The sequence below is a fragment of the Entelurus aequoreus genome, linkage group LG22 (genome assembly GCF_033978785.1).
Source record: "Entelurus aequoreus isolate RoL-2023_Sb linkage group LG22, RoL_Eaeq_v1.1, whole genome shotgun sequence".
In the NCBI taxonomy this organism is placed as follows: Eukaryota; Metazoa; Chordata; class Actinopteri; order Syngnathiformes; family Syngnathidae; genus Entelurus; species Entelurus aequoreus.
This window is the reverse complement of record NC_084752.1, coordinates 26,178,764-26,197,011: the sequence shown is the minus strand read 5'-3', so window position 1 is coordinate 26,197,011 and position 18,248 is coordinate 26,178,764. Positions and strand designations below refer to the sequence as shown.

The 18,248-nt window shown below is 38.3% G+C and overlaps 1 protein-coding gene across 1 annotated transcript in view; it reads right to left on the bottom strand.

Moving 5' to 3' along the window:
• The window catches only part of LOC133639244 (cytoplasmic phosphatidylinositol transfer protein 1-like), a 118,561-nt gene that overhangs the window by 21,605 nt on the left and 78,708 nt on the right, over positions 1 to 18,248 (bottom strand). Inside the window, exons 2-5 of the mRNA XM_062032421.1 lie at positions 16,488 to 16,636; positions 9,963 to 10,051; positions 8,501 to 8,508; positions 6,530 to 6,601 (exon numbers count right to left, since the gene is read on the bottom strand). Of these exons, the coding sequence (XP_061888405.1) occupies positions 6,530 to 6,601; positions 8,501 to 8,508; positions 9,963 to 10,051; positions 16,488 to 16,636 (318 nt within the window). The remainder of the gene's footprint in view (positions 1 to 6,529; positions 6,602 to 8,500; positions 8,509 to 9,962; positions 10,052 to 16,487; positions 16,637 to 18,248) is intronic.

Sequence of the window (18,248 nt, the reverse complement as noted above, 5' to 3'; positions counted from 1 at the left end):
TAGAAAGCCCACTGTTTAATATGTTTGTGTTTATGCTTCACTAAAGACAGTACCGTTTTGTCCTACTAATTTTGGCGGTCCTTGAACTAGTTTGTTTACATGTACAACTTTCTCTGATGCCGCCACAGTAAGATGTTTTATGCCACTCCTTTGTCTTTTCGTCCACCAAACGTTTTATGCTGTGCATGAATGCACAAAGGTGAGCTTTGTTGATGTTATGGACTTGCGTGTAATGCTAACATGCTATTTAGGCTATCATTATACCTCATATTGCATCATTATACTTCACGTGTCGGTATATTTGAGCTCATTTAATTTCCTTTACTTATGTCCTCTGTGTATTTAATTTATATTTGCATGTCTCATGACACACCATCTGTATGTAATATTGGGCTGCATTTCTGATTGTGTGCCATGTTGTTCCAGACCACAGCAAACATTACCCAGCTTTCAAATATTGTAATAAATCCAAGTCCTTTAACTTGGACACACATCTATACCTTTGGCAGTTTTAAGCCAGTAATTTAGTTATCTAACCCTCTGAGACACTTACAACATGTGTTGCCTTCATTATAACACTTACATAAGGCTTTTAACTTTTTTGCGGCTCCAGACAGATTTGTTTTTTGTATTTTTGGTCCAAAATGGCTCTTTCAACATGTTGGGTTGCCGACCCCTGGATTAACCAAATACTTTAAGAAGGTGGGGCATGGAGATTTTCATTTGCAATCTTAACAAGAACGTATGCACACCAACCGTTTGCAGATATACACAGAAAGCGGGTTGTAGAAAAGGGGCGGTAGAACAAAATTTACACCAAATTATATAAAATACATATTTTCTAGATCACAAAGAAGAATGTTACTGAAAATGTATTTTAGAATAATCATAGGTCTTTTAAAGTGTGTATATGTTTGTATATACACTTGTTCGATTTTGACCAGAACATGTGAAATTCTTCATGCACAGCACCCTCTATTCAAATAGTGCACAGGGCCTCATTTACACCCACTCACTTCCGGACCACATACGTTTCCCCCTTCACTTGCACCCTTCCTTCCCTCTTTAGTTACATTTTCCTCTCTCTGGGCTAGTACCGCATGTATACTCACACTTTGCGTAAAGAGAAACTGTACTTTTTGGGAATTTTGCCCATCATTCACAATGTTTATCTAACACAAGAACACATGTCTTTCGAGTGGGCTAACAATGCAGGGAATGGGGATTTTACTGTAGTTCTCCTATAAACCTCTCTGAAAAACAACAAACATCCAAAAACCGCCAACAACACCCCATTTACATGCCCTGACCTGCATATTAACCACGCTATAGCGACATTGGTTTGGAGGAGCTAACCCCAACACTACTTTTATGGTATAGTGACAGTGTCTTGCTCCTCACTCACAATACAAATGTGATACAGATTGGCCTATTACCTTTCATGTACCGTATTTTTCGGACTATAAGTCGCAGTTTTTTTCACAGTTTGGCCGGGGGTGCGACTTATACTCAGGAGCGACTTGTGTGAAATTAACACATTACCGTAAAATATCAAATATTTAGCTTATTCACGTAAGAGAGTAGACGTATAAGATTTAATCGGATTTAGCGATTAGGAGTGACAGATTGTTTGGTAAACGTATAGCATGTTCTATATGTTATAGTTATTTGAATGACTCTTACCATAATATGTTACGTTAACATACCAGGCACGTTCTCAGTTGGTTATTTATGAGTTATATAACGTACACTTATTCAGCCTGTTCACTATTCTTTACTTATTTTAAATTGCCTTTCAAATGTCTATCCTTGGTGTTGGGTTTTATCATATAAATTTCCCCCAAAAATGCAATTTATACTCCAGTTCGACTTATGTTTTTTTCCTTCTTTATTATGCATTTTCGGCCGGTGCGACTTATACTCCGGAGCGACTTATACTCCGAAAAATACTGTAGGTCAATCTGTATTACCTTTCATGTTTTTCTTTGTACACAGTTAGCTCAACTGTGTATATCGCTGCAATATCAAGCACTTTGTGCTCCATATACAGGTATCAAAATCAATATCATGGGGACTTACTCCATGGACAGTGGTCCATCTGGACCAGTTGGTCTGGAACATATTTTCCAGTTGATTTTGGGGAGGTGGAAAAAAGGATTCTACCACTGCAGGGTTTGTTGGCGCAAACAATTATTTTGGTGCAGTCTCTTGGAGCGGTGTTGTCTCACTACATCAGGGGTGTCCAAACTTTTTCCACTGAGGGCCGTACACGGAAAAATTTAAGCATGTTGAAATGTTTCATTTTCAAACCTTAACAAAATATATGGATTATTTTTATTTTTAACATTTAGGGCTCCCGGGGACCATAAAGGGTCTCAGTCATTAAAATGTAAAAAATAAGTCAAATTATTATTATTATTTTTTATTTAACGCTTACAGTAAATCTCTATATCAACTTCATGTTGATATAAAGTAAAAAAAAAAAAAAAAAAAAAAAAAGGTTTTATGCCTTTTCTGTCAGACAACTTTATTTTTTATAGCAAAACTGAAATATGCAGTATTTAGTAATTAGAGCCCTAAAAGATCAATAATGCAGGACACCATTGATTTTAATTCTTTAATATTTTTGAGTAATCACAGTGAAATGTTAAATAAAATCCTACTAAATATATTTGGGATACAAAAGGTGCCCCACTCATAAAGTGATACATTTTTATTAGTTTTTTTTAACTTTTAACACTTAAATTACGAGATCAACTTCAGATATATCTGTTAATTTTACGTTTGGACTATTATTTTGTTTGTATTATGCTCTTTTGTCAAATAAAACTTTGATGTTTTTTCATGGCAACCACACAATATATGCAATATTTTTTCCACATAAAACATTTTAAAGTGATATTTTTTAAGTAATAGATTTTTAGCCTTTTTTTTTTTTTAGCAATGGCAAAAAAAAGAAAAATAAAGACAAAAGAAAAAAAACAGCCTGCATGGCAGCTTTGTGTCAACATTGCAACTTTTTCTTGTTCGATTTCACCTCATTCCACTTTTATTAAATGTTTTTTTAAATTTTTGCAATATTATCAATTTTGCAGAATGTGTGGCGGGCCGGTAAACAATTAGCTGCGGGCCGCAAATGGCCCCCGGGCCACACTTTGGACACCCCTGCACTACATGAATAAAGCCTTTTGTGTCAATGGTGACGTGTGCAGCTGCTACACCACCAAGTCCTGCTGATGTAGATTTATCCCCAACAGAATGTGTATCCCCTTACTATCTCGGCCACCCATCTGCACGTTTCACCTTTTTCTTCTTGCCTGCTTAGCTTCTAAAATCCTTCATATATTCAGGTTCAAAATTCAAAATGTTTTGGATTCTTATTTATTCCAAAGTAGTTGTGGTCAACTCCCATGGTTTGTGGTAGCAAACAGAACGCGTACTCTATGACGGAAGGAGCGTTCGTTGCTATGCGCTTTGTGAAAACAATAAGCCCAGGAAAAATGTTATGGCAATGCTTAAAATTACCAAAACACTAATTATAACATGTTATCATGAATGTGCCGGTTATTACATACATAAACAGCATGTATATAAAAAATAAAAAATAATTTTTTTTTTTTTTTTTTTTTTTTTTTTAAAGGTTTTAATAGGCGGAATAGATGAAAAGGAGTCTCACAGGAATTGTGGATGGGCAAAAGTTCCAAAAAGTAGCAATTTTTCTTCAACTCTGGTATGTAAGGCGTTAGTGTATTTTTGAATGATAGTATTATATCCTGAAAATCACACCAACACAAGTATTAATGCAGTTTAATTTTGTGGCAATCAACTGAAAAGAAGTCCACTATTTGGGGCCGAAAACAAAACATCCCATTAGGATTGAAAAACCTTCCATGTTCTAATTGAGTACAGTGGTTGAAAAAAGTATCACTAGTAGTACACAGGATCTTAGGAGGATCAGTGTTGTTCTTATTAGATTATAAAAAGAGACATATGGTTACATATGAAATAACTGAACAAATACAAATGTTTCAATGTCAAAATGTCTTTCCTATTTCTGAAGTGTTAATGTTTAACTTACTTTATACGGCAAAAGCCATATATTCAAAGCTAAACCGTGACAATAAGTGCAAGGTAGTAAACATGTTGGTACTTTAAAGGCCTACTGAAACCCACTACTACCGACCACGCAGTCTGATAGTTTATATATCAATGATGAAATCTTAACATTGCAACACATGCCAATACGCCCGGGTTAACTTATAAAGTGCAATTTTAAATTTCCCGGGGAACTTCCGGTTCAAAACGCCTTTGGAGGATGACTTATGCGCGTGACATTGAGAGGTCCACGGAAGTGTTTGGACCCTATTGGACACTCTGTTTTCTTCGACAAAATTCCACAATATTCTGGACATCTGTGTTGGTGAATCTTTTGCAATTTGTTTAATGAACAATGGAGGCTGCAAAGAAGAACGTTGTAGGTGGGATCGGTGTATGCGGCTGGCTGTAGCAACACAACAAGGAGGACTTTGTTGTATAGCAGACGCTAGCGCCGGCGACCTCACCTTGACTTCCTACGTCTCCGGGCCGCCGACCGCATCGTCGATCGCTGGAACGCAGGTGAGCACGGGTGTTGAGCAGATGAGGGCTGGCTGGCGTAGGTGGAGCGCTCATGTTTTTATCATAGCTCTGACGAGGTCCCGTTGCTAGGTTAGCGTCATTAGCAACAGCATTGCTAGGCTTCGACAGGCGGCACAGCATTAACCGTGTATTTACATGTCCAGTGTTTGGTTCGGTGTCTCCTGATAGTAGTATTGTTGATCTTCTGTCTATCCTTCCAGTCAGGGATTTATTTATTTTGTTTCTATCTGCATTTGAGACAGATGCTATCACTTTAGCTCATACTAAAGAGCTTCGTCGATGTATTGTCGTGGAGATAAAAGTCACTGTTAATGTCCATTTCGCCTTCTCGACTCTCATTTTCAAGAGGATATAATATAGTATCCGAGGTGGTTTAAAATATAAATCCGTGATCCACAATAGAAAAAGGAGAGAGTGTGGATTCCAATGAGCCAGCTTGTACCTAAGTTACGGTCAGAGCGAAAAAAGATATCTCTTGAACTGCATTCTAGTCCGTCACTCTAACGTTCCTCATCCACGAATCTTTCATCCTCGCTCAAATTAATGGGGTAATCGTCACTTTCTCGCTCCTAATATCTCTCGCTCCATTGTAAACAACGGGGAATTGTGAGCAGCACTACCGCTTGTGACGTCACGCTACTTCCGGTAGGGGCAAGGTTTTTTTTTATCAGCGAGCAAAAGTTGCGAACTTTATCGTCGATTTTCTCTACTAAATCCTTTCAGCAAAAATATGGCAATATCGTGAAATTATCAAGTATGACACAGAATGGATCTGCTATTCCCTTTTAAATAAAAAAAATTCATTTCAGTAGGCCTTTAAAAGCAAACATTTTTGAAGGTCACACTTCGTGTAACTTTGAGAACCATTCATCTAGATCACTGGTACCCAACCACCGGTGCGAGGACCGGTACCACTGGGCCGCAGAGAAAAAAATAATTTACAAACGACTGCATTTTCTCCGACCTAATTTTTGCCTTTGAGAGGAAGTCGCCATTTATTATATCCATGTCATTGCACATTAATGAACGTATACAATATAAATGTGCCATATTGTAGCCAAAGGCTATTTTTTCCATCTGCAGTCCCGAGCAGGTTGATGGTATATCATATGATCAACCTGTCGGGACCATCTCATTGTACAAGAACAAGGCCCCCACTAATGGAGTCGTATTTTTCATACTTATTTTTGCTGTATTTATCAGTCACACGTGGAAGACTGGTTCGTGAAAACAATGCCTACAATAAACCAGTGCCTGGTGAAAAAAATGTTGAAGATCCCTGATCTAAATGACTGTACATTCACATTTCTGAGGACATAATCCATTTTTAGATGGTAACAAAAATAATGAATAAAAGAATAATACAGACTCCGTAAAAGATGATTTTTCCATCATATTTCTATTTGTCAAAAAACATGAAATAGACACCAAGTTTGGATTTGTAGCTCATCTGGTTCAAATGTAGAGGCAAAAGCGTGTTCAGGTGGTGGCCACCCCAAAGGTCACCGGCGCGGGCGCCCTAGCCAAATTATTTAAGTATGCCCTGAGCTACACCTGTGCCAAATTTGCCGCATTTAGACAAAAGTGAACGAACACACCCTAAGATCACCCTAAGAGCCCCCACTACCCTGTCCAAACAGGGTTAGCTTGTACTGTTGATTAAAAACATTTGTGAAATGAGGAGTGAGCTTGAGAAGTTTTTGGCAGACTCTCAAATCTCCTGCAAATGGATTACGCCTTGCCAAAACGTCTGGATGTTTTTGCTCATGTCGTGCTTTCAATAAATATATCTGCAATATGATATTCTTTAAACTGTGTTGGTTTTTTGGGCGGCTTTTAAAAAAATGAAAGGATTTAGACTGGAAGCCAAAAGCAAAAAGACTGCACTCACATTATCATTGGAGCCTTTGTTGTCCTCGTATTTGGTCTCTATGTGAATGGAGAACTTTGGAAGGAAGGAGCACTGAAAAGAGAGCATGCATATTTTAAACTTCAATAAAAAGCCATCAATCTCAATAACAGATTGCCTTAATTAGGTTTAAAACAGTTTATGATCTGCAATTTAAAAAGTCTCTTAAAACTAAATGCCTTCTAAAAATATATATTTGATTATCTTTATAATTATGCTGACCATAAGATTAAACAATGCAAACAAAGTGTGCAAGTGTAAAATCATAAAATGAGTGTGACTCACGCTGGTGACATGTCTCATCTTGCATGAAAGGCACACAGATGCAAAAAGAAGGCCGATACCATACATAACTAACGTGTCCATGGGGTTATTCACAGGCATGTGTGTTATTAAAATGTGGAGTGCCGCCATAGTTGCATTCACTCCTTGGAAATCGCAGAATTTTAGGACATGGACTCAGTTGAATGTGAATGTTTAAATTAAAAATATCTACACGTATACGGAATTTCTGTGATTTCATGTGAGACAGTGAAATACTCATGTTTTTTAACTAGTAATGCACATATATACACACACATGCTTATTAGTGTTGCCAAACAATTACATTATCAACATCCAAATAATCAGAGGATAAGGAGGATGCTGAGGATCAATTTCAATGATTCATGTTTAAATATTAATTTTTAATCTGGATTACCCTTGTTCTATTTTGCATGAGCAAGAATTAAAGAAATATACACAGTACAGGCCAAAAGTTTGGACACACCTTTTCATTCAATGCGATTTCTTTATTTTCATGACTATTTACATTGTAGATTGTCACTGAAGGCATCAAAACTCTGAATGAACACATGAGGAGTTATGTACTTAAAAAAAGGTGAAATAACTGAAAACATGTTTTATATTATATCCCCACCCATCCATTTTCTACCGCTTGTCCCTTTTGGGGTCGCGGGGGGTGCTGGAGCCTATCGCATTTAATTTTTTCATTTCATTTAATTATTTATTTCAGGCAATAACATAAAAAAGTACAAAGTTGACAACACATAATATAAATTAATATAGTGCAAAAGGTAATGTATAGTATGTAATGCATGATTGTCCAGCTGCATTCGGGCGGAAGGCGGGGTACACCCTAGACAAGTCGCCACATCGCAGGGCCAACACAGATAGACAGACAACATTCACACTCACATTCACACACTAGGGCCAATTAGTGTTGCCAATCAACCTATCCCCAGGTGCATATTGTAGTTGTTTCAAAATAGCCACCGTTTGTTCTGATTACTTTTTTGCACACTCTTGGCATTCTCTCAATGAGCTTCAAGAGGTAGTCACCTGAAATGGTTTTAACTTCGCAGGTGTGCTTGAAAATTGAGAGAATGCCAACAGTGTGCAAAGCAGTAATCAGAGCGAAGGGTAGCTATTTTGAAGAAACTAGAATATAAAACATGTTTTCAGTTACTTCCCCTGTTTTTGTTAAGAAACATAACTCAACGTGTGTTCATTCATAGTTTTGACGCCTTCAGTGACAATCTACAATGTAAATAGTCATGAAAATAAAGAAAACGCATTTAATGAGAAGGTGTGTCCAAACTTTTGGCCTGTACTGTATATATTTAAACTTGTTTATTAAACACCTTTGATGTTATGATCATGGTTATGTAAACAAAAACATGTCTTTCTAAACAAGCATCTCTTTAAAACATGTGATAAGAGATGATAAACATTACTAAAAAGAGGTTAATTGACTGTAGTTACACTATATTTTAAACTTGACAGCAGGTGAACGGCTTACAAGAACAAGCAGGCTAAAAATGTGTGCGAACTGACCACAAGTTCACTAAACTTCCTGCGAAACCAAGTAAGCCATTATTGCACTGCGGTCCACAAATAGCAAGACTAATATCAGTATGTGATGCAAACAATAAGACAAAATGTTATACTTACAGTATATTCTATTGCATGGTAGATAGACGTCAGGCCATGTCCAGAAAAGCACAACAAAAACAGAAAATTAGACAAAATTTCAAAAAGCCACATAATTGTCACTTGACATCTAATTTGTAACATGTACGAATACATTGTTGGCTGAATATGTTATCATGTCAGTAACATGTTGGCGTTTTCCCCGCTCTTTTGGCAAACTGAGACCAAGTGATGAACACAAGCTGCACAATCACGTGCGACAGTGTGATCACTGAGTCACCATCAAACCTGAATCTAGTCGTTAAATGTCAGCACGGTTTGTTGCATGGAGCGTTGTATGCAGCCCTTTCCTCAACCGGGCATCAAATATCCTTGCTATGATGTCAACTGAATAAATGAATGACTCTTAATACATTCACTAGTTTGTATTGTTCATGCGTAGTTTTACAGTCGGTAAAACCATTTGTCAACCTAGATTTTTATAGCCATTCTTGCAAGGATGTTCTTTTTACAAAACAGGTTTGCGGTATAATGGATGACAACTTAACTTGCAACCAAGTGATGCAATACATTGATGGCGAATTATCCTCCTGTCTCCCTGGGAAAGTCGATTCCATTTGCTGGAGAGTATGACCGTTAGTAAAACCTAAACTATAGTAGGTGCAATATTGTTTACTTCCTGGACCGGCTTTACAACTTAGCAAGGATAATGGAGGATGCTTTAGAGTTTGTTCAATCGGTCCATATGTCCTTTGTGGACTTTGAAAAGCCTTTTAACAGTGTCCTGTAGTGGGTACTACAGGGTAATGGTTTAACGGTTTAGGGGCCATAGAATCTCATCGCGTATTTGAAGATGATCGTTCTTATGGCCTCATCAAGCTGTGACCTTCAGCGTTTAGTGAAGATGTTTGTGGACTAACTCGGCATAAGAGACAGGGTGAGGAGCTTAGTCTCCCGAGAGGTCCCAAGTGGAACTGGAAGACACGGCCAGAGACCAGGAAGTATGGATGACCCTACCAAGCAGCTTCCCCAGCAAACCGCAATGTGTGGCCCATTTCACATTGCCCTCAAAAGAAGTCCTTTTCTAAGGTTGTATGAACAGTGCCAACATTAAACAATTTTTCTCTGAGGTTCAGGTAATATTTGGGCTGTAACAAAGATGGGATGGGCACAACTGTAGCTAGGTTGGGTTCTATGGGAGACGTATAGGCAAATATTTTCACACAAACATGCAGGAAAATGGCCGTATCAGAGTCGTATGAACAGTAGACAAGAGAACTGGAAGTTCATATCAGCAACTCATCGTATCACACTGGCTCTGATACCACCTCCAAAGATGGCAATTATGGATGATTGACAATCCCTTCCACCATTTCATGTTTGTTAACACTGACCGGGGGACTAAAACGGAGGAATTCTGACTAAGTCTGCGTACCCCAGAAACGGCAAATCTGCTTATTTACTTCTAAAACCCAAAACTCACCTGTGACTGTGTAAGGGTAATAGTTCCACGCCTTCTCTGTCACGTAAAAGATTTTAGGAACCACAGCTCGAGCCCAGCTAGGAAGTTTACTGCAAAGACACATGGAAACAGGTAGACATGATGATTATGATGCTGCACCAATCTTGAAGAAAAAAGGCCTCATTTTGTTTATTTTTGCTCATGACACAAAGTGGAACCGAATGGGGTTTGGGAAAAGAACATTGGATGCTTTTTTTTTTTGTTACAGTAATGCTATTTTAAGGATGCCCTAACCTTATGCCAGGTGTATAAGCATGACCAGCAGCTACTTGACCGTGGAAAGTAAATCAACCAAATAAATTCAACATGTAACTATACCCTTTAGAATTGTATGAACAGTATGAATGCTGCATTATCTGCAACATTTTTGAAAGACTATCAAAATGTATTTGATTTAAATTATTGATGTATTTATCATTTAGAGCAGTGGTGTCTGCTCACTTATTATTGCCCTGTGGCAGAAATGGTACAGAATATCACAAAATACCAAAAACAACCATATATACTGTATTTTCATAGAGAAAAGTGTGAAAAAGACAAGTCGTCTTAAAGTCTGGGACGGGTGATTTGGAAATGCAAACCAACAGGTGGTGCCAAACAACTTCTACCGAAGCCTTTGTTTTGCAAACACGAGTCAACCAAGTCCACTTGTTTGAAAAAGGACCTTCCTACATTTAGGGTTGTCATATAGTTGGGTGAATAGAATAAAACTACTGTAAAAATGTATAATGTTTGTATTTTTTCTTTAGTTACACTGTATTTATGTTTGTATATTTGTGGCCATCCGTGCTGTCCGGCCATGCACAACCGAGCTTGATTTGGCAACCATAAATCCCCTGAATGAGAGTTGACTCCAGCAGCACAAGGTAAAGAGCTGACTCATCTAAATTAGTCTTATTTTTCAAATAGTTTATTTGTATTTTCTCATCTACTTGTGACGTCCCAGTGTCCATACGCCGTGTGCCTCCAGTCAAAATGTTGCATTCTTTTAATTTGTGAAGCAAATAGTCCCCTGATCATTCAAGATGTAGCCTATTTTTTTTTTATTGAATGGTATGTACTTGTTGAGACCGGCGCATGCGCGACAAGAAAGGTCTCCTTCGGGGGCAAGCACCCACTCAAGAGATTTGGTTTTCAATTGCATAATCGAGGTGTGTTAGTCAGACTTTTCAAAAGCCAAACACCATCGGATTAAGAAGTTTCCATGGGTTGTAGAATGTTTTTTTGAGCTGAATTATTTGTAAAAATCAGACAAATTTAGTACATGGAAACGTAATCAGTGTCAAGCACTGCTCTTATAGAAGTCAGGGAGTGAGGTTTTGAAAATACACCATCCGTCATCCACACTAGCTGGCATCGGTTCCATTAGCACTTAGGTGTCAAAGTCAAGGCCCGCAGGCCAGGTCCGGCCCGTGGATGAATTATCTATGGGCCCCCGGGATGATATTTGATTAGTATTAGATCCGGCCCGCAGGCCACAGCCGCCTGCTGCTGTTTTGCATGCACCAATACTCCATTCCTCACAATGCAACGGTAGCCCGCAAACTCACTGCAGCACCGCAAGCGGGCCTCGGCTTCATTATTCATCAGCATTCAGGGCAGAAGTCAACTTTCAGCAACCTCCCTCCCCAATAATGGCTAAACGGAAGGTAGAAGGTGAGAACAGGTGGTTTCAAGCCAGGTGGGAGGCAGAGTTCATGTTCACGGAGCTAAAAGGCAAATCTGTGTGTCTTCTGTGTGGAGAAAGTGTGGCTGTAATGAAAGAATATCATCTAAGAAGGCACTATGACATGTCTAAGAAACACAGACTATGGACACGGAACAAAGGCTACAGAAGGTGAAAGAATTAAAAAACAAGGTCTTTAAGTCCCGGCAGGCTTTGTTCACAAAAGCCACATCACAAAGCTATGGTGTCGTTTTGATAACTGACATGTTTTTTATAATTGCGATTAGGGCTGCAACAACTAATCGATTAAATACGATTATAAAAATAGTTGGCGATTAATTTAGTCATCGATTTGTTGGATCTATGCTATGCGGAGAGGCAATTTTTATTTTTTGTATTTTTATTTTATTTTTAATAAACCTTTATTTATAAGCTGCAACATGTACAAACAGCTGAGAAACAATCAAAATAAATATGGTGCCAGTATGCTGTTTTTTTCAATAAATTACTGGAAAGGATAGAAATTTAGTCTCTCTTTTATCCGATTAATCGAAGTAATAATCGACAGATTAATCGATTATCAAATTAATCGTTAGTTGCAGCCCTAATTGTGATATTTGAATGATGATAAATGAACGTGTTGTGGCAGTATGCGGATATCACCAATGCGGCAGTTTGTCAAAATAATCTGCTGCTTTTCCAAACATTTTTAATAAACTGCTAACATTAGAATGCTAAACAGGATGTGCTTAAAGTTTAAGGGCTTTGTAAAAACACTGACAAAGTCCAAGTTCATTGTGTTCTTCATGGAGTTTTCGAAACGGCACCAATGTTTGCCCTCGAGTTTTCAACTTGCGTCAAGTGTTTTGCCAAGAGGATTATTTGTAGTATGAACATTTTCAGAATGTACTTGTTCTATGTTTGAAGTTGTCTTTATTTTTAAGTTATTATGCCATGATTTTACCAGTCCGGCCCGCATGGGAATAGATTTTCCTTTATGTGGCCCTCGAGCTAAAATGAGTTTGACATTCTTTACTTAAATATCAAAGTGGTTCCCACATTGTATATTTTTCTTTATACACATTCAACTGTAAATTAACAGCTGTCAGAGTTTCATTTAAAAGTGAGCATTATCTTGCAGACTTTAATACAGCTCTTGTCTCGCATCTAACTAGATTATACATGTGAACCTAAAGCACAACATAACAAATGCAGAATTCTGCACCTCCTTTGACTGACAATGGCACTACAAAGTGACTACTGAATCAACTGTAGAGGATTAGAAATGATGCATCTTGTGTATATACCGTACTTCCTTCTCCCGCTCTGTGTAAGCGCCACACTCCTCCTTCACTGCAATCTGTTGATTTCTCCACATCCCCACTCAACACTTTTAAATACATATTTTCCAGCCCCATGTTGCCAAGCTTGTGAGCATGGTGGGTGGCTGCCCAGTTTTGCCGCCATGCAAAGCTGGCAAAAATACAATAAAAATACTAGAAAAAGATAGCTGGATTGGAAAAGGTCCAAACAAAGAAAAAAGGTATTGTTTTATAGTGTTGAACTTAATAATCCATTCTGTACTGAGGATGCTGAGATTGGATGGAATCAGGCTAAATGATAAACAACAACAATCAGAAGGGGAGAGCTAACACGTTTCAGGTCCACACTGACTTACCAGCTAGTAAAAAATACTTTGATAAGTTACTTTTGGTACACAAGCAGCAAAAAATGATTTTGAGGCCATCTTGCGTCCCCGGCCGAGTCGTACCAAAGACTATAAAAATGGGACCCGTTACCTCCCTGCTTGGCACTCGGCATCAAGGGTTTGAATTGGGGGTTAAATCACCAAAATGATTCCCGGGCGCAGCCACCGCTGCTGCTCACTGCTCCCCTCACCTCCCAGGGGGTGAACAAGGGAATGAGTCAGATGCAGAGGACAAATTTCACCACACCTAGTGTGTGTGTGACTATCATTGGTACTTTAACTTAACTTTAAAACGTGTGTGCAAGAGAGTATTTTAATTCAGTGCCATTGACTGTTTCCAAATCAAGTTTAAATCAGCGGTGTCCAAAGTGCGGCCCGGGGGCCATTTAGCGGCCCGCAGCTCGGTTTTTATCGGCCTGCGACACATTCTATAGACAAACTAAACAGGTCCCAAATTAGAACAAAAAACTATGAAAAATGAAACTGGACCAAATCCCCCAAAAATGGGACCTGAAAACCAAAATGGCCGACAACCTTACTGTATAAGGTCTTTAATGATTTCCGTGTGTCCTGTCATGACGAAAAAGTGTACAAATTTCTTGAGAGACATGATGTTTTTGAGTGTACTAAAGCTCTTAAAAGCGTTTCAATTGACGGTATAGCAATATTAGTAAATACAAGCTTACTTTCGAGCACAGTTAATACAAATAAAATCATTATTAAAATAATCATTAATTATGTTATTGCTTTTATCTATAACACAAAGCTAAGATGTCAAAGTTTTTTTCAAATGTCAGCATATGTTCATCTACATTGTTTTGGTTGGAGTATTTTTCATTATTATTTGAATGACTCTTACCATAATATGTTACACTAACATACCAGGCACATTCTCAGTTGGTTATTTATGAGTCATATAACGTACACTTATTCAGCCTGTTCACTATTCTTTATTTTAAATTGCCTTTCAAATGTCTATTCTTGGTGTTGGGTTTTATCAAATACATTTCCCCAAAAAATGCGACTTATACTCCAGTGCGATTTATATATGTTTTTTTCCTTCTTTATTCAAAATGTATAAAAGTGGCCCTCGCATCCTTCAATTTTTGTCTGTGGCCCTCGCTGGAAAATGTTTGGACACCTCTGGTTTAAATAGTCAATGGTGAAGGTTTGACATTAGCCATTTAATATACAATCTAAAATCTCTATATGCTGCACATTTTGCCAACAGGAAGTATTCCAAGTCTATACTTTACAAGAAAATATCAGAATCAGAATACTTTTTATTGCCATTGTTTGAGAACGGGTTCACAAACTAGGAATTTTTCTTGTTGCATATATGAATGGTAGCAAGTTATTTTGCTTCTACGTTATTTTTTCTTAGCACTTTGCTGACCCAGCATTATGGTCCCCCCAGCACGGTGAATGCTGACACAGGTGATTGTGCTCAAATAAGTTGCCCGCAGCACTTTGTCCACTGCTTTTCTCTCGTCCTGCCATAGGTTCTCCCTTTCCCTCATCCCGCCATTGGCAGGTTGAATGCACATTAAACTTCATGGATCATATCACACTGCAGTGGCTGACTGTATTGCTAATTGGCAATTGTTTTTGTTTAAATTATGACCTAAACAAAATCCATGAAACTAAACAAGTAGAGCTCATTACAGTAAATATTGGTGTGTGGATACTCACATTTGGTGATATTGCAACATGTCAACAATTTGGTGTTGATCCAAATTAGATTGATAGTTTGTGTCCTGGGGAGGCGGGTGGGAGCGGTCTATTTTTGACAGATTTAGCAAGATATCAAAAATATCTACAAAATAACTAAATCAGACATGGCCAAGGGTCTTATACTGCAACAGAATAATTTCCCCATTGTGGGAAGAATGAAGGCTATCCTATCATATAATCAAATTATTATTTTAATAGTCAATAATGAATGTATGTATTGCTACATTTTAAATGATACTATCAATCAAAAGTAATGTTGATAGAAGTAAATAACAGTTATTACTATTGGTATTATTTAAATTGTTTCAATTGTGGTGTAAAATGTTAATTGTCAATACTACGTCATTAATCTGTTTATATTTAATAAAATGCTGGTAGTAGCAGTGTTAATTTTTGACTGATTGCAGTCATCATGCCTTTTTTTCACGATCACAGCAGCACAGCACTCGTTATGTCAATCAAATACAGTACAGGCCAAAAGTTTGGACACACCTTCTCCTTCAATGCATTTTCTTTATTTTCATGACTATTTACATTGTCGTTTGTCACTGAAGGCATCAAAACTATGAATGAACATATGAAAGGTGAAATAACTGAAAACATGGTACATAATCTAGTTTCTTTAACATAGCCACCCTTTGCTCTGACTACTGCTTTGCACACTTTTGGCATTCTCTCAATGAGCTTCAAGAGGCAGTCACCTAAAATGGTTTTCACTTCACAGGTGTGCCTTATCAGTGTTGATCTTGCTTTATCAATGGGGTTGTGAGTGAGAAGGTGTGTCCCAACTTTTGGCCCGTACTGTATATTGCGTAGCGATGCACAAATAAATACAACATTGTCTTTCATGGTTTAATGCTTAATTTGTGGACCCTCCAGATGTAAAGACATGTGCCTCCAATCTTTTCTTCTTACAATCCTTTCAAGTGTCGATAAAGTGAGGTAGAGGTGAGCACTAATGTTTGTGATGATGAATGGTTTAAATCATTCAAAATAAATGTATAAATCCACTTCATCCCATTTTACAGATTTTGTTCATGATCGCTTGTATATTTGCTTCCAAACCATTCAAAATACGCCCAAATCTGCACTGAAACAGGTAAATAAACGCCCTAATGGGACTCGAGACCATTGCCTAAAATCCGGAAGTGCCTTTAGGTCACGTGATTGCAACCGACCAAGAGAGCGACTCCTACTTTTGCTAATGATTATTTATAAGTTATAGTGCATAAAAAATAACGTGTTCATGTCTAATGTAGGGATTGTGGATGATAAAATTAAAAAAATAAAAGTGCAGTTCCCCTTTAAGTAGTCATCACTACAAAAATCACACCAGTAGTTGAAAAATATGTGTTCACTCCTAAGACAAAACACTGACCTGTTGAGGTAGAGGCGTTTCTCTGTGAACTGTCCCTGGCCATGATTGGGGTCTTCATAGGGTTCATTCTGGACCACCTCCACACCTTCCCCTCGATCGCTCTGCTCATGGCTGTGTTTGCTGATCATGTACAGCTGCCCGACGCGGTACTGGAACAACAGAAGCATGACAAACGTGTTGGTCTTAAACAGGTGGAATAGCAGGCCAGTGTGTCTTGTTTGATAGAACAACATCCGGCGGTTTCTGCAATACCGCAAAACAAGGTGCTGGAGTTAAAATTCCTGGGCAGACTGAGGTCGCAGATAAAAAAATAAGCACAGAAACATCTTCTGGACCAGTTAGGACACTTGCAGCTACAGCAACAACATAACATAGGCTCAACTCCAATTCTCCCTCCTCTTTAGGACCTCTTCCACTTGACCATGCCCCTTGGCTCTAGCATTTAGTGCCTTGGCGAAGTATTGCTGGTGTCTCGCAACGTCATCAACCCTTGTCGTTTGTCAGCAGTGACATAAGGCAGAAGCGACAAATGTTTACTTTCAAGATTCCGTCACATGCGATGATTCGGCTTTGCTTGTACTCATTTTCTTTCTCCTGTCTTTATGAAGAAGAAGACCGTTTAGAAGACAATTTTTGGCGAAATATGCAAGTGCTGGGGCCTCAGCTTGCAATATGTAAAATGTGTTTCATTGTGTATTTGAAGCCAATATTGACGTGCAGTAGCAAAGGTTTTAAGTCTGTCTGAAACCACGAGTGTCATAACGAAAATCCTTAATTACGCTGGTTACCGTATTTTCCGGACCATAGGGCGCACCGGATTATAAGGCGCACTGCCGGTGAGTCTAGTCAGGTCTATTTTCATACAAAAGGCGCACAGGGTTATAGGGCGCAAAGGGGTCATATGTATTTGTTTTCTAAATGTAAAACACTTCCTTGTCTACATAACATGTACCATATTTTTCGGACTATAAGTCGCAGTTTTTTTTACAGTTTGACCGGGGTTCGAGTTATACTCAGGAGCGACTTGTGTGTGAAATTAACACATTACTGTAAAATATCAAATATTATTATTTAGCTCATTCACGTAAGAGAGTAGACGTACAAGATTATCGGATTTAGCGATTAGAAGTGACAAATTGTTAAACGTATAGCATGTTCTATATGTTAGTTATTTGAATGAGTCTTACCATAATATGTTACACTAACATACCAGGCACATTCTCAGTTGGTTATTTATGAGTCATATAACGTACACTTATTCAGCCTGTTCACTATTCTTTATTTTAAATTGCCTTTCAAATGTCTATTCTTGGTGTTGGGCTTTATCAAATACATTTCCCCAAAAAATGCGACTTATACTCCAGTGCAATTTATGTTTTCCTTCTTTATTATGCGACTTATACTCCGGAGTGACTTATACTCCAAAAAATACGGTAACAGTGGTTCTTTGGTCAAAATGTTGCATAGATGATGTTTTACAGATCATCTTCAAGCCGCTTTCTGACAGTCGCTTCAGGATGCGCCGTTTTGTGGGCGGTCTTATTTATGTGGCTCACCTTCGACAGCGTCTTCTCCCCGTCATCTTTGTTGTAGCGGTGTAGCGTGCAAGGACGGGAGTGGAAGAAGTGTCAAAAGACGGAGCTAACTGTTTTAATGACATTCAGACTTTACTTAAATCAATAACGGAGCAGCATCTCCTCATCTGTGGCTCACTAGTGCAACAACAACGCTGGAAATGTGTCCCGTGAAAAACCGTCCGAC